Consider the following 16,890-nt stretch of genomic DNA (forward strand, 5'->3'; position numbering starts at 1 on the left):
GAAATTTGATCCACACCAGAATAATAAATAAATAAATAATATACATATATTTTTATCATAAAAAATAGCCGAGTAAGTTGAGGAGCTCCATGACACAAATGTTTGACTCGACTCATTCGATTAAAGTTTACGAGTTGAGTCAAGTCGAACCGAGCTATTTTTTTTCGAGCCAAACATATTTATATGCTTATAAACTAATATTTATATGGCGTTTCATATAAACCAATATTGTTTCATATGTAAAACATTCAAAAGGATTTTACGTATTGATAAAGTCAGTAATAAACATTTCACATATAAAACAACCGACACTGTATTTTCATACATATTCATATGGAAACTGGTTTACAAGCTTATACAAACTATTAGGTCCATAAAAACCATTTTATTTCCCTCCTTTCGGCCGAGATTCGTGAATCCAACGATCTTCTTATCAAGCATAAACCGATTCCTCGTACTTCCCACTCCACCTGTCGAACAATTCACATTCGAAAAAAACGATCATCATCTTCAACATTCGTTCACAACAAGTTACAGATTCAAATCACAAGACGAACAAAAACCAACCTTTGTTCGTCGTTTTCAGGAACCCTAAGCTCCAAATCTTGTTCAAACGGCTGGAAAACAAGATCCAGTTTCTGGGTGTCCACTTCCCCAAGTGTTGGAGGATCCCACTGTTGTTTCAAGAAATCAAGATCCTAACTTTATGATTCTTGATCATCCTAAAAGTTTCAAGAACCTAAAAGGATTGATTGATTACCTTTGGAGAGTTATCTTTGTCTATGGTAAGAGCTCGAATACCCTATTCGTTGCCAAAAAAAGGAAAGATTCATTTCGGATTCTGTAACGCCCAAAACAACAGGTTGACCCAATAACTTCCAAATCAACTTTAAAACATATTACAAGTCTAGGGGGTCCTTTTTAGGGTGGGTTTTAGTATTGACACAACATGATAGAACATAACAGGACAGACCAGAACAAATGTTCGGCGTTTGGTAAGATGGAAATAGACAAGATAGAACAGATAAAATGACCAATTTACCACTCATGAGTTGTTTATATATTTTGATTAATTTATGTATTTTATTAAATTATAATAAAGTAAATATTTTTTATAACAAAAATATATCATCAGAAATCGTTTATCAAGACGATTAAAATGACACCAAAATAAAAGGTTTATGCAGTTTCCAATTTTCATTTTATACCTTTTCCGTATTATTTTTTTATTGTTAATGTTTAATAAATTACATTAATTAATCAAAACATAGAACCCTATAAAATAATATATTTAAAACGGTAAAGTGAAAGTTTAAAGAGCATAAAATACGATAAATAAAATTTAAAGAATGAATAGAATAGAAAGAGGGAGACATATTTGATGTTTTAGAAGATAAAATTAGATTTTATTTTGAGGTTATATTGGTAAAATATAGGTAAATTCCATCTTGTTTCATGGGTGTAAGACCTACCAAACGTGGAACGGTGATCTCTGTTCTGTTTTGTCTTGTTTATTGTACCAAACGCACCCGTAGGAACATTAAATATTTTAGGAGCCCAAAAACCACCCTTTTTGTGAGATAAATAATGTGATAAAGTATTCAAGATGAATGTCATCACTTATTTTCACGATGAATAATATTCATCATGAATACTTACAAAATAAGTGGTTTCTGGGTTCCCAAAACATTGACGGTTCTTAAATGAACTTACCCCTATAAATCTAATTTTCTATCTAGGGAGGACGGGGTTCTTGCGGTTTCATGTCAAACATACCTCGTAAACGTCGCCGGATATTGTGGTTCGGAGTATATTCATTGTGAGTCTAAATTCTTTCTTCAGACACTCGGAAAGCGTTTGCTTCCTCCCATCACGAATCTGCAAATCAAAACAACCCGTTCTGAAAATTGTTAAAACCCGATAGAACTCTGCTAACCCAAAACCGAGTCAAATTGACAAAGTTTGGTTCAATTCAGTAGGATTTCACGGTTTGATGTTTGGGAAGAAAATTACCGATCTTAGAGTTATCTTTAAACCAGTAGGAGACGATCGTTTTAAGCCTTTAAGCACGGGTACGATCCATCCGTTTCCTTCCTTTCTTGATTCGGCTTCCTGTAAAAGTTACAAACAAATTTTACCGTAAACAAGAAGAAATCCTTTGTTGTTAAAAAGCCGAAAAGGAAACTTACGAATGATTCTAGGATCTCTTCCACAGAATCTTTTGAAAAACACTCGTCAATTATCGGGCGTCTGCATTCAACCAACGAATCGTCAGTTTCGTCTAAAGTTTCCAAAAATAGAAACTTTAATTCTTGATTTACAGAATCATTCATTACTTGTTTAAGATACTTTCTTCACCAATCTGAACATCTAAAGAGAATTCTTCAATGGCTGCTTTCACTTCACTCTCGCTGCCGGAGTTCAGGCTTACCAAACGGTTTTCTAGCGCCGGTAGTTTCTGAAATAGACATTGCAATTACCACTTTTAAATCCAAAGAGTTTAAGGCTATGTTTAGCAAACTAGCTGATAAGGTAGCTGATAGATGAAAACTGGCGTATAAAACTAGTTATGTTTGGTAACAACTAGCTCAAAAAATAAGCAAGTTTATGGGGATAAACACTTCAAACTCACATCTAAAGGAACCAAATGCGTTGCTAATCCGGATGCAACCAATTCCCCACCACTCAACCGTGCCCCGGTCAACGCAAAGTATTCACCTACAACAAAACCACCAAAAAGACGACATCTTTTTTGGTTAAACGTTTTCTTTCATTGTTTTCTTCTACAAATCTGCTCACTTTTCAATTGGGTTGTCAAGAAATGTCATAACACGATAAATTTTTAGTCCAAAACATTGTAAAATCAGCTGAATATGTACCCAAATGGCCTGGAAGACGAGAAAGGATGTACGAGAAACCACAATCAGTATGAAACCCAATACTTGCTTCTGGAGTGGCAAAGACCTAAAGTAAAGTAACGATGAATAACTATTCAATTTAAAGAATCAGCAAGTAAAACATGTGTCAAGTGAAATAGTAAAAAACTTACGGTTTTTTCTGTGACAACTGAAAACTTCATCGGAACCATAAGTGATGCACCTCCACCCATTGAAATCCCATGAACAAGAGCAACCTAGCGAAAAAAGAACCATTTGCAACTCACTTTTCACAAGAACACTGGTTTGTTTCCGATGAAAAGCTAAGATGGTTCTAAAAAGTCAATGGCTGAATCGAAAAAGCACCTGTGGTTTCTTGTAGGTATGGATGTGGTAGCAGAGCCAATAAAATCTATATACTACTTCAAGACATGAATCCTCTGTGAAAATTAAGACGAAAATTGTAATGGCCGAAAAGCTCTAAATACAAAAGAAGCAATAAAGTGTTAATTGAGAACGATGAAATTACTCGATATCCTGCCATCATAGAACATTTTCAAATCCCCACCGGCAGAGAATGCACGACCTGCACCCTGAAAGATCCTTAAAAGAGTCAGGGGGTGTTTTGTTGGTTTTCCAATTCAGTTATGCATGGATAAAGTTGTTTGTGTGGATTAATCTATCTATCTAGATTGGAAAGGTTTTTGTTTCGGATGGTTTTTTCATAAATGAAAGAAGCATGTTTTTTAAATGGGAGGGGGAGGGTTAGGGAAAAACTTGGCTTTCTGCATAAAGCCTCCCCTAGAAGCTTACTGAATAAGCCACTTTCTTATATCATTAAGCCACTACCAAATAGTCATGTATAGCTAACCGAATAAGTTGCAAATCCCATTAAGCTCATTAAGCTGCTAACAAACAGGCCCTTGCACAAAGTTGTTCAAGACCAAAACCATCTTGATGTTAAGATTCCAATAATTCTAACTCAAACAGGAAGGCACTTTTCTAGAATCCTACTATAAGTAGCATTTCAATAAGCTAGTTTATGATTTATCAAACGGGACTTTCTCAATAAGCTCAAAAAATTAAGCTGGCTTGTGGATTAGGATTAGGACAGCACCAACCTTAATAATCACTAGCTTTGCATCTTCATCTTTTTCCCATTTTTCCAGGTTTTCAGCCAGTAGATAAACCTAATAACGAATACAAACAGCAAAATAATCTTATGTCTAATAATCCAAAAACACAAAATCAGACATAAAGGTTAGGTTGCTTCAGTTCACCACTCTTGACGAAATCACATTCAGTTTTCTTGGCTGATTCAAGGTGATCAATCTCACATTACCCTTTTCTTCAGCAAGAACAACCTAAATGGGGGGTTCAACAAATTGATCAATCACACACACAAGGGAAGATCCCTGAATTTAGAACCCTAAAATCTAAATAACATAAAATGCATAGAGATTAGATTACCTCCTCATCTTGGCTAACAGCCATTTGAATCAAATACCCAATTCAAGCTGCCTGTGAAATTTCATGAAATGGGAACTTATAATTTCACAAAAAGAAGTAGAAATCAATATTAGGAACAAGATCTTGATACCCAGTTGCTAAAACTTGATAAAGATTATGAAAATGTAGCAAGTAATGGTGCATTAGGGTTCATAACCAAAAGATTAGGGATGGAATCTTGAACTTACGTAATGAAATTAGAAAGCCAGGTGTTGGAGAAGAGTGGGGAAGCTTCTAATTCATGAATCTTGGATTAAAGATGGAAGAAATTAGTGTATTTGTTTTTCTCTTATTTTCTTGGTGAAAAATAAATTGAATTTAAAATCTTAAAAATTCTACTAAAAAGTGAAATCGGGTTTGGTGGGATTGGTGGTAGGTGCAATCATCTTCAAACTGTGAGATATATCAATTGAGTAAATTACAGATTTCGTCCCTGTGGTTATATATAAATTACAGATTGGTCCTTTAAAAGAAATAATTACAGCTATAATCGTTTTTGTTACGGATTGGATCTCTTATCCTAACGATGTTAACTTTGCTCCATTAAGTCCAGCATATTCTCATCTTTTTTTTACAAGTTAAAAATAGGAAAAGGTTCAAAAAACCTCAGAAACTTAATCATTTAAAATATAAAAATTTAACAGTTTTTTAATTTAAAATAAGAAAGTTTCTTAGATTGAATTAAACTTTTTCTTATAAAATTATATTTAAAAAAGGAGTGTGGTGCGAAGGGGTTTAAACTAATGCCAGAATATGCTGGAGAGACGGTGCCATAGTACTCGAAGGGGCGCCGGCTATTAATATCTCTAAGAGAGAGAAAAATAGGTTTATTTAAGGAAAAACTGCTTAGTTTATAGTAACTGTCAGATGATCAGATCTAATCTTAATCATAAAGTAAAAGTTAAATAAGAAAATTAATAATTTTAATTTAAAATATTAATTAAGGGTATTTTAGTCATTTTAGATTTCTCTCTCAACTCTCTCCGTCAAACACCTCTCTCCAACGAACATCATATCAACAGATGATGCACACTATGATACTCTTTATAAAAATAACGAAAAACACAGTGTGATATACTTGGTAAAGAAAACATTACCTGATATATTGTGTTACACTTCGTAAAACAACAAAAAAAAATATTGTGATACACTTCGTATAACGACAAAAATACACAGTGATGCACACTATCATACCAAATCTGATTGATGATTACAACTGTGAATCTGTGATGCCACTATGATACCCGATAACTTTTAACTGTAAGAAATTATATATTTATTTTTCTCAATTGTAACTTCATAGAAAAAACTTTCATAATTTGTTCGATTAATAAGGAAACAATATCAATCTCTTTATTGATAACCCTAAAGGAAATTTTAATAAAATTACTAATACACTATTTTTCTTAATTAAGGTAATATAATAAAATAATTGGCTCATATTGGTACTCACAGTTACCACAAACGAATTAGTTCACATTTGATTATGTTCATATATAAGAGCTCATTTAAAGGAGAACTGATTAGTTTGTGGTAACCGTGAGATCTAATGTAAACCACTCGTTTGAGATATTTAAGAATATTTCTTAAATAAGTTAAAAGAGTAATATAGTAATTCAAAATTTGACAACTAATCAAGATATTTAATTAAATTTCTTATAAGATAATATTTAATTAAAAATAGTTACCTATTATATCAATTACCTGATATACATCGTATTTTAAAGACGTTTTGTGAATCAAAGTGTATCACAGTGATAACGTTCACAATGTTTCACGTGTATCGTAATGTATTTTCTTTGTTTTATGAAAATGCAATGAAAATGTATCATAGTATGCATTTTCGTTATTTTCATTGTCTTACAAAGGGTATCACATCGTGCATCTTGTATGTATTTTGGGTATCACATTGAATATCGTTTGTATATATCACAATGTGTATCCTATGTTCACATAAGGTTCATCGGAATAAGGTTTACCAACTAAGATTCGGCGGAGAGAGAAAAGAGAAGAGATGAGAAAGGATATTTATAAAATTATTAAAATGCCCTTAATTAATATTTTAAGTTAAAATTATCAAAATTATTAATTTTTCTAATTTAACATTTGATTTGTGGTTGAGATTGGTCTCACAGTTACCACAAACAAAATAGTTCTCGTTTTATTAGACCCCTATATATGTGTAAGATATTTTGTAAACCAAACTATTTGTACAAACCGTAAAAACCGTTAATTTCATCGTTTATTTCAATTAAAAAAAATTCATTAAAAATTTTAATATGATGAAACTGTTTCAGATTATTTCAAATTCCTTTCGTCTTTATGAGAACAAAGATAAAAAAAAAAAAACTATTTTTCTTTTCTTTTTTTCCCTCAGTTTATTTTCCTTTCATTTTGTTTTCTTTTAAAATTCAAGAACACAATGTTAAAGCTCCACAACTTCCCGTTCTTACCATATCAAAATGGATTCATTTTTAATTTTTTTAATTACATATTTAACTTTTGCAGCGTTATGTAATAAGAATATAGTTTCAGTGGATGCGTTTTGTTGAGACGTCACGTCTGGTAGAAAAAAGCTACAAGTGTGCAACAATGTGTGTGTGTGTGTGTACATATACGCATCTACTTTTTTTTACCAGATGTAACGTCTTAACAAAACGCGTACATTAAAAACATATTGTTATTATTTAAACATACGAGGTTAAAACCGTAAGAAAAATATATATGACAATTCATGATTATCGAGTTAATTTGTTTATAAGACAAAACAATTCAAATGAATAATCATCCAAGTTACATGTTCTAGAAACATAAATCAATAGTAATTATCATTTATGCAGGAACGTTCAAATAAGAAACTTAAAATATCGTGAAAAGATAAAAGAGAATGAGAAAGGAAGATTCATATGTGAATCATCAAAAACAATTCATTTAAATATGCATACATAAAAAACATATAAATAAATTGTAATGTTAATTCACATATGCATATTCAAACAAAATTTTCAAGCTTTTTTCAATAATTCACATATAAATCTTCCATTCCCTACGATTTTTTTAGCCTTTCTTATATGCTTATCTGTTCAGATTTTCATCCAAAGTTTCAAAGGGGATTCATTGGATTCTTCTTCTAGAGGAACAGTGAATACACTTTCCATAAAGTTTCTTAAAGAGAGTTTGCACATGAACTTGTGAACTTCATGTGAGCGATCATCTGTCATCATATGACTTTTGTTTAAACAATCATTAACAACAACATTAATTAATCAAAAGGTTTAATAAAGTTTTCCTTAAAATAAATTAATCATAATACAGTGTACCCAAACAAGCCAAGAACGACAACAACAACAAACAAAGATCAATGCTAATCAAAACAAATGCATTTTCTGGCCTCAGATTCATATGTGAATATAATAAATAAATAGCATGAATGTGTTCGGAATTTACCTCAAAAGTTACAGAATATGAAGTAATCTTATCTGTACAGCAGTAAACAAGCACCATATCTTGAATTCTACCACAATTTCTTCATCAATCCGTCTGAAAAACGAGGTCGCTGATCATCATCTCCTCTGTTTCGATCCAAGTATTTTGGATTCGATTTACCTGATTTCTCAATCTTGATTGCTGAAACCGGATTAAACTATCTAAATTTGTTTAAAGATTCCATCTTGTCATTATATCTAACATTATCTCGTTCCATGTATCTATAGGTCCGGGTAAGCACCAATGAACACAATCGTTCGGTACCCTTTCTGGGATCCCGTTAGCAAAAGGAAACGGATACATATAAGGACCCGGATGTCCATCTGGTCTCATCAACGCTAATCTAGACACATCTAACGCCTCTAAACGAAAATCCTTGGCATTTTTCTTGGCTGCCATCACTTGCTCCATTTCTTGATTTCTCATCTCATAATCCATTCCTTCTAGTTTCCTTTCGTTTTCCTCAAACGGTTTTGTTTTCGAACAAGCCTCTAAAGAATCCCAATCACCTTCAAAATGGGCGGGCGAAAAGGTCGTGACAATCACATCAATTCGCCTATCGATCAATGCCTTGAGGGTAGTATTGAATGCCTTCCCAAAAACATCATAGAATCCAACCTCAGTAAAGTTCTTTCCATCACAAAAATGGCAACCTAAAACTAAATCATTATAGTAAAAAACTGCTGGATGAAGATACCAATGACCAATTGACAGAACCATCATATCAATTTCACCCAAATCTTTAGCCCAAACATCATTAACAGAATCTAAATAGAGTCTATTATAAGGGGTTTCTTCTGATTTCTCAATACCCTTAACAAGAAATGGTGACCAATAAACTGAAACATTAACATTATGGGATGCAAAATGCCATTTTCTGAACTTGTTGTCTTCACCACTGGTGAAAATAAGATTAGGGGTTGAGGCAGTGGCAAGCAAACAGAGAAGAGACTCCAACTGGTTTCTAGCGATGGAGTCACCCACAAATGCCAGGTGTTTGTCTCTGATTAGCTGGAGGAAAGTATTGGGGTCAAACCTGGGGAGATGACACTTGTTAGGCTTCCATCTCCAATAGAGATAGTCCATATCTGGCCTGCCATGGCTAGCACAGTTCTGACCATCTTTGATTGTACCACATGCAGTTGAGTTGTATAGTGGACCAATTTGGTCATAGACCCATTTGCCATCAGTATAATCACAACCATTGGTCTTCCTCTCTTCTTCCACAAAAACTGTAAAAATAAGGGTTGTTTGTTAGTAGTTTACGAGCTTAATGGGACACACAGATTAATGATATAAAAAGTGACTTATTCGTTAAGGAGTTTGTGCAGAAAGCCTAAACTTCCAAACATGCCCCACAAGAAATAAAAACTCTCTTTCCATCTATGAAAAAAAGCCATCTCAAACAAAACCATTCTAGTCCAGATAGATTAATCCATGGAAAGCCAAGAAACCCAAGATCCAATTAATACCAGAATCAAGAATTTGTAATCAATGGTTTTTGTCACATAAAACCCAAGAAAACCCAGGTTCCAAATAGTAAAAAGATGAGGAATTTATCATTATTTAGACCAACCTAGAGATTCAAAACAATCTATAGAGACAAACACAATCATATTACAGTACAAATAGTGCATAAAGATCGTACCTGTGGAAGGAGAAGGTGTAGATTTGGGGGTCAGAAGGTGATCAACGGCAGCGGGGGTGGTGGTGGTGGTGGTGGATGATGGTAGAGAGGTGAGGGAAGGGAAGAAGTATAAATGAACGATGGCAATCAGGAGCAGAGCATAGAGAGCATAAGGCAACAGTTTCCTTCTAAGAGAATGGGGATGATCCTTAAAAGGGCTTTGAATGCCCATTTTTCATCAATGAACCAAGTTTCTCTGAATCTTTATGATGTGGGTGTTGAAGAATGAAGCAGATGTTGGATGTTTGTGATGAAGAAAGGTGAAAGAGTGTAGGGTTTTCTGGGGTTAGGGATTGGGTCAAGAAACAGAAAGAGGAAGGCAAAGACAATAGCAATATATAAGGAAGATTTTGACAACCATTTTGTTTGAAAAGAAACCAATGGTGGTGAGAACAAAGTTGTCTTCCAATTCCTATTGGCCCATCTGTACTCCTCGCTTGAATCATTCTCTTACCAATCAAGTTGACTTGGGCACACCCCCCACCCTCTAAAACCCATGTTTTTTTAATTTATTTTTCTATTTTTTATTATTAAAATAATTGTATCAATTTTTATTGATTGACATGGTTTTTTTAATTATAAATATATTACAAAGTCTTTAAAATAATACACTCATTTCTTTAAAACATTTACAAACTTTAAAATTTTCTTTAAAATGAACCCATTATTAGACACTAGAAGGGTATTTGCGTAATTCAGCAAGATACATCTCAATTTTAATATTTTATTTTATTTTTTGTCTATGTCAATGTTATAATACGATTTTATGTGTTTTTAAAAAAACAATAATGATTTTATTTTTGAATAAAATATAAATTTGAAGATATCATAAAATTTTTAAATATATATATATATAGGGGCTCATTCAAAAGAGAACTGATTAGTTTGTGGTAACTGTGAGATCCAATTCCAACCATAAATCTACGAATAAATTAGGAAATTAATAATTATGGTAGTTTGAGTTAAAATTATAATTAGAGGGTATTTTAGGTATTTTTTAAAAAACTCATCTCTCCTCTCTTCTCTCTCATCTCTCCGACCTCCGATCTCCGGCCTCCGGTGAACAAAAATCCGGCAGATACCAAGTAATCACAAAGATATACAATGTGATACTCATTGTGATATACTGTGATACCATTTGAGTATCACTGTATATCACAATGTGTATCACATTGTGTATCTTTGTGATTACTTGGTACCTGCCGGATTTTTGTTCATCGGAGGCCGGAGCTTGAAGGTCGGAAAGATGAGAGAGGAGAGAGAAGAGATAAGTTTTTTAAAAATGTCTAAAATGTCATCTAATTATAATTTTAACTCAAACTATCATAATTATTAATTTCCTAATTTATCCGTTGATTTGTGGTTGAGATTGGATCTCACAATTACCACAAACAACTCAGTTCTCATTTGATTAAGCTCATATATATATATATATATATTAATATTAATATCAAACCAACTATTTATAAGAACTAAATGTAATTATTGTTCTTATATTTAACATCAAAATTTGTTGCTTATAAATATATTTTTTGTTTGTACTTGTTTCTCCTTTTAAATAACTTAAAATATGTTACAACATAAATAAATATGACATAGCATGTGGTTGATGAAAGTTTATATGACTCAATTCAAAAGGGAAGATGCATTGAAGTTATTACATGCCAAATTTAATGAATTTTGGCCATTTTGGTATTTAAGGTTTGCTTCATATTTAAGCATACAAACATTAAAATTGCCTTTTAATGAAAATGGTGTAGTGTGTGGGACCGTGGGTTGAGTTCATGTATAAGTAGTATGTTTTCGTGAGACTACAAAATAATACTAAAACTTCATAGTAAAACATTGTGAACGTACAAAAAAATGAACATTTACAGTAGAAAAACGTTGTAAATGCTTTACCTTCACAATGTTTTAATATAAATGTTTTAGTGTAATTTATGTGGTTTTATGGGTATAATAAAGATAATATTTTCTCATATAAAACCAAGTCTGATATGATAATATGACGTTATAAAATAATAAATTGTATATATAAAATAAAACATAAAATCGATCTTAATATCACATCATTACATATGTTTCGTTATCATAAGGTTTTACTAAACCGTAAATATTTTTCCGTTTTGTTTGGTTTTCTTGTTTTTATAACATAAATCAAAAGATCACAACAAAATGGTCAAATGTCATTAATTGGTATATAAATTTTCAACCCATAAAAATGGTACCTAATTGGTTTGAGCTTCAGTTTCAACAGTCAAAAGTGTCGGGAGATCACAAGTTTAAATTCAAAGAAGAATAAAAATCCTCTTATGACCATGAAGGTTCAAATATAGTGACTTTAAATTACTATTACCCGCAAAGCTGATGGTCATATATGAAACATACATGTTTATGCATATTTTAACGTCGGCCGGTCATTTCTTTTGTTAAAAATAAATCGATATTCTAAATATTAAATGAGAAAAATTAAATAAACACCGACATTCAGTGAAAATAAAAAGAAATGATTTCTTTTTTATTTTTTAATAATTCAAGGCAACCACGTTGAATAAGACAAATTTTGTTCAATGATTTCTGTAACATGGTGGACGAATTCATAAATTTATAGTTTTTTTAATTTATTATCCTCAATATTCAATTCGTTATACAAGCCGACTGATCTTAAGATGGCTACTTGTTTTATGGATAGCTCAAAGTCACCGTATTTAAACATTTTTGTTTATAATAGGATTTTTATTCTTACTTAGAACCTGCAAGTACTTTTGAGTTTGGAGTTTAAGCTCAAACCAACTAGACATCATGCTTATGATAATCTAACGACTCATGTTAAAAGAATTTAATTCAAATCAAATGAAAATATAAATATTTGATTTATAATTTTTTTTTTAAATAATAACGTTTTTTATATTATTTTTACAGAAATAAAAAAGTTCAAGCATAAAATACTAGAATTTACATTGTAAATAATAATAATAATGTTTTTATATTATTTTTATAATTTACGAGAGTATTTGTGAAGAAAATTAGCAATTAAACATATTTATGAGTTATTTTTTTAATTAAATTAATAAAAAATATGAATATCCAATAAATTATAATACGTTGTCTTTTTGATACAGTTTGTTTGACTTCGATTTTTTATTAAAAAATAAATGGATTTTTGTTTTTGTTTTTGTTTTAATAAATAATGGTTTTAATCACATTTTTAATTACATTTATTGAATCATTTTATTTTACAGTTAAAAAATCTTTTTATGTGCTTTCTTATTTAAACTTCCCTATCTCCAACAGATTCTCCAAAAATATATATTTTGAGGATTTTCGTTATAACATATTCTTCAGAATACTCTATAAAATGGAAAAAATATTAGAAAGAGAATGAAATTCTTCAAATTTTAAAAACTCTCAAAAAATGATTCTATATGAAAAACTGTTTTTTAATTATTTATACCAATGAAAATCTTAGAAATTAAATGCATAAAAGATCGAAATAATATTTTATGAAAAATAATCTTTAAAAGGGAGCAATTATTAGAGATGAACATAAATTGTATTTGAATATTCTAACTTCTCATTCTTTATTTTTAATAAATTTATAGAAGATATTTTCATATCTATACTATATTATAAAACATTTGGCAAAAACTCTTAAAAACAATCTTTTATGCATAAAGTGCTATTTATTTATGCAAATTACTTAGAATTCAAGATTACAAATAGATTATGCATAAGTATAACTTATTAAAACTTCATGTTTGAATTTGTGTAACCAACTATAGATAAACATAATTAAATACGCGATAAACATCTTATTTTAAATATAAAAAATCTAAAATATAATTAGGATAAGAATGAAATTCTAATTGAATACTTAATTATTATTTTATAAAAAGTTATATTCTTAACCAAGAATAAAAAACTTCGTTACTAAACATAAATTAATTAATTAATATGGCATCAATATCAATATATTTTTTTAAATTTATATTATATTCAAAAAATACAAACATTATCGTTTTATCAAAACCATATAAATTCATATTATAACATAGATAGAAACATAGAATAAAACAAAACATTAAAATCGAGATGTGTCTCGATACATTGCACGAATACCCTTCTAATGTTTATAAAACATGACAAACGATGTCTATTTATAAAACAGTAAAAATATAATTAAGAGATACAAATATACACGATAAATTGTTAGATTTAATGTATAATTTGATTAAAAAAGAATTCAATTAATGATATTATATAAGCAATAAAAAAATTATGAAGTAAAATTAAAGTGATTGTTTTCACGTAATAATATTAATACATAAAACAAGTAAATAAGAATAATAAATAAATATTATATTAACATTTATTAAAAAGGTAAAATAATGGTGGAACACTAATAATAAGACACGTGGAGGAAACGGCAGCGAGTGGTTGTCCACCACACCACTAACATCGCCGTCCCGTTGAATCCATTGTCCAAATCCACGTGCTCACGCTTTCCGTTGATACCGCTAATGATCTCTCGTTTCAACACACAAATTCTCACATATTTCTTTTTATATCAATTTATATTTTTTATAATCATTTATATTTAATTTTAATTAGAAGTGTTTATTAAAACCGTTAGTATTATATATGTAATGTGATGGAATGTAAAATTTTATTAATAATAAATTTTAAAAATATTTTTTATTAGTTAATTTTGTTAAAATTTTAATTACGCAATTGTAATAATAAAATATAAACTTGAATTTTTTAAAATTTACATATTAATAAATAGTTGATAAATTGATTTTGATGATATTTATTACATACTTTATGAGAGAGATAGCCAAATGAGTCTGGCGGAGAACTGGGGTCAACTTGGGACCGGTTATAGATTTTGTCAAAAAGGATGGCCCGAGGCTGGTTTGGGACCGATTATGGGCTCGACTTGATTTTTCAGAAATATTATCGTTTTATTACCGATACTCAATAGCCATATATGACGGTTTTTTCCAGTTTTGATCATTTTTTTTTCTCATTTACACTCCATTCACTAAAGTTATATGGTGTATAGGGAAGATATCAACTCACAAACGTTCACAATTCTTGTTGTAATTCATGATTTTGACTCGTATTCTCATAAAAAACGTATTTTTTAAGTACATTTAGTTGAACCAATTACATATTTTCAATTGTATTAGAATAACAAATTTGTATTTTTTTAAAAAAATCCAAAAAAAATTGAATTAGAAAAACACATAAGACCGATTTGAACCGGTCTTATGAAGTACCTTAACCGGACCTTGGGTTTTCGGTTGGGATCGAGACCGTTTACAAGAATAGTGTTTAGGACCTGGACCAATTTGGACCCGACCCAACCTAAGACCAATTTTGACTATTTCTACTTTATAATGTTCATGTTGTATTGATGAGAGTGGGGTTGGGCCGGTGGGGAATTGGATTTGGTTGGTTAGCCACTTAGCGCACCATTTATATCCACGGCCCATGGATAAACATTATACCCTGCTAAAAATGAAAGGATCTGGTGGGTTTTTGTTCTTCGATGTATGCTTAGAACTCGCCGTTTAAAGCTCGTTATTGTGCCAACACGCGCTTGTTTAGAATCATATTAGAGATGCCAAATTTCGTCTTGTTTTTCCACTAAAGCCTTCCTTGCTTCTTACTTCACAGTGTGATACTTTTCAACAATCGGTTGTATTATGAGCTTAATATTTACGAGTGTTGTTCAGTGAAATGACTCAAGTTAGCTCAAGCTTAAAGCTAAGAGCCCTATATTATGATACCCCCTCTATCTGAATTCTAAGGCCCTCAGTATGGGTTCAAAGATCAGTTAACTTTTACATAAGTAGATTGTATCATGAGTACCAAAAACGACTTATAAATCAATCAAAACTGAGAGCAGCAAACAAGAAGTTGACACATGACACTAATGTTAGAATGACTAACGGAGCCCAAAATGTATGCTAAAACATGGAAGAAAAACAAACACAAAGAACACTTAAAAGCATACAATAAATAGTTCCAATACACATAACATGCTTAAATCTAAATATGTAACGAAATTGAATCAAACTACTAAAACAAATCTAAAACCAAAAAAAGCTACAAAACATAAAATCGTGTTCCATATTTCATCAAACTTTGGAGTCTTGACTAACTTTTTAGTTTTTAAATATAACTTTTCTGTAATTCAAAACCGTAAATTGAACTGCATGGTACAGCTTAGCGAAAATGCGTACCATCATCGTACCATAAAAATTTAAAGCAAATGGTACTGTTTGACTCATGTGTTACAACAATTGATGCTATAGAAAGATCAAGACAATAACATTATAATAACTTGATATCGTAGCCATTAAGCTTCGATCCTGTCTTTCCGACTTTTGTATGTATCCATGTGTGAACAAGTTCTTATCTTGAACAACGTTTTCTTATCAATTTTTTTATATGGGTTTATACTTATATCTGATTTACTGTTATTTTTCAAGTTTTTAAACTTGACTAAAGAATTTCTACCTCTGGTTATAGTGTGTGCTTCCGGAGATTTCATCGAGGTGGCGTTTGGTTTTCAATATGTTTTTTGAAGAAATAAATTATGTTAAAAAAAATTGACTTTGAAGGAATTGGAATAGAATGTTATCATGTTTGACCAATTGTTTGGTTGACAGATATTGGAATGAAATATGTTAAGGAATTATAAAATATCTGTTTGGTTCACCGAATATAGCTTTGGAATTAGAATGAAATACTGGTAAATGACCAAAACACCATTTGTTAAAAAATTTATTTTTTTATTAAACTAAAAATATTTTAATAAAATAATTGTTTTAATGTTTAAAACCGTATAAAATACATAACCCAAATATAACCATAACCAAACGACATTACTTAATCGATATTAAAATTGTCTCAAAATAGCTAAGACTTTATAATGTGAAATAGTTAATTCAGTGGTGGTCGGTGGTAGTTTGGAATGGTGGTGGTCTACGATAGTTAAGATGGCTGTGGTCAGTGGTGTTCAGATTGATGGTGGTCGGAGATGGTCAACGGTGGTTCAGATAACGATGGTCGGTAGGCGTTCAGATTGATGGTGATATGTGGTGGTTTAGATGGTAGTGGTTCAGATCGACGGTGGTTCAGATCAGTGGTCGTCGGCGGTGGTTCAGATCGGTGATGATCCGCGGTGGTTTAGATGACAATATTCGACAGTGGTTCAAATCAGTGATGGTCCACAACGGTTTAAATGGCGGTGATTGACGGTGGTTCAGATTGCGATGGTGGTCAGAGGTGGTCGACATTGGTTATATTGAGTTTTATGAG

The 16,890-nt window shown here is 31.0% G+C and overlaps 2 protein-coding genes across 4 annotated transcripts; both read right to left on the reverse strand.

Annotated features, from left to right (window-relative positions):
• Window positions 1-269: 269 nt before the first annotated feature.
• Window positions 270-4,708, reverse strand: LOC112524832 (3-hydroxyisobutyryl-CoA hydrolase-like protein 5). 3 transcript variants are annotated; one of them, XM_025134781.1, is made up of 16 exons: window positions 4,574-4,708; window positions 4,347-4,397; window positions 4,157-4,240; window positions 3,998-4,066; window positions 3,406-3,469; window positions 3,243-3,316; window positions 3,050-3,133; window positions 2,880-2,964; window positions 2,633-2,718; window positions 2,337-2,458; window positions 2,190-2,250; window positions 2,014-2,112; window positions 1,777-1,878; window positions 761-802; window positions 568-674; window positions 270-470 (listed from the first exon to the last, which is right to left on the reverse strand). In XM_025134781.1, exons 2-16 carry the CDS (start codon window positions 4,368-4,370, stop codon window positions 434-436), a joined length of 1,140 nt encoding a protein of 379 aa, XP_024990549.1. In that variant the 5' UTR covers window positions 4,371-4,397; window positions 4,574-4,708; the 3' UTR covers window positions 270-433. The 3 variants fall into 3 exon arrangements, with proteins under 3 accessions (XP_024990549.1, XP_024990550.1, XP_024990548.1); XM_025134782.1 differs by having other exon boundaries at window positions 4,477-4,689; XM_025134780.1 differs by having other exon boundaries at window positions 4,347-4,688.
• A 3,045-nt stretch (window positions 4,709-7,753) lies between these two features.
• On the reverse strand, window positions 7,754-9,938 carry LOC112525421 (protein ALTERED XYLOGLUCAN 4). The gene is made up of 2 exons (XM_025135544.1): window positions 9,520-9,938; window positions 7,754-9,103 (listed from the first exon to the last, which is right to left on the reverse strand). The coding sequence occupies exons 1-2, from the start codon at window positions 9,728-9,730 to the stop codon at window positions 8,043-8,045; spliced, it is 1,272 nt and encodes a 423-aa protein (XP_024991312.1). The 5' UTR covers window positions 9,731-9,938; the 3' UTR covers window positions 7,754-8,042.
• Window positions 9,939-16,890: the final 6,952 nt, after the last annotated feature.

This window comes from Cynara cardunculus (assembly GCF_001531365.2).
Source record: "Cynara cardunculus var. scolymus isolate 2C chromosome LG 13, CcrdV1, whole genome shotgun sequence".
NCBI classification, from domain to species: domain Eukaryota; kingdom Viridiplantae; phylum Streptophyta; class Magnoliopsida; order Asterales; family Asteraceae; genus Cynara; species Cynara cardunculus.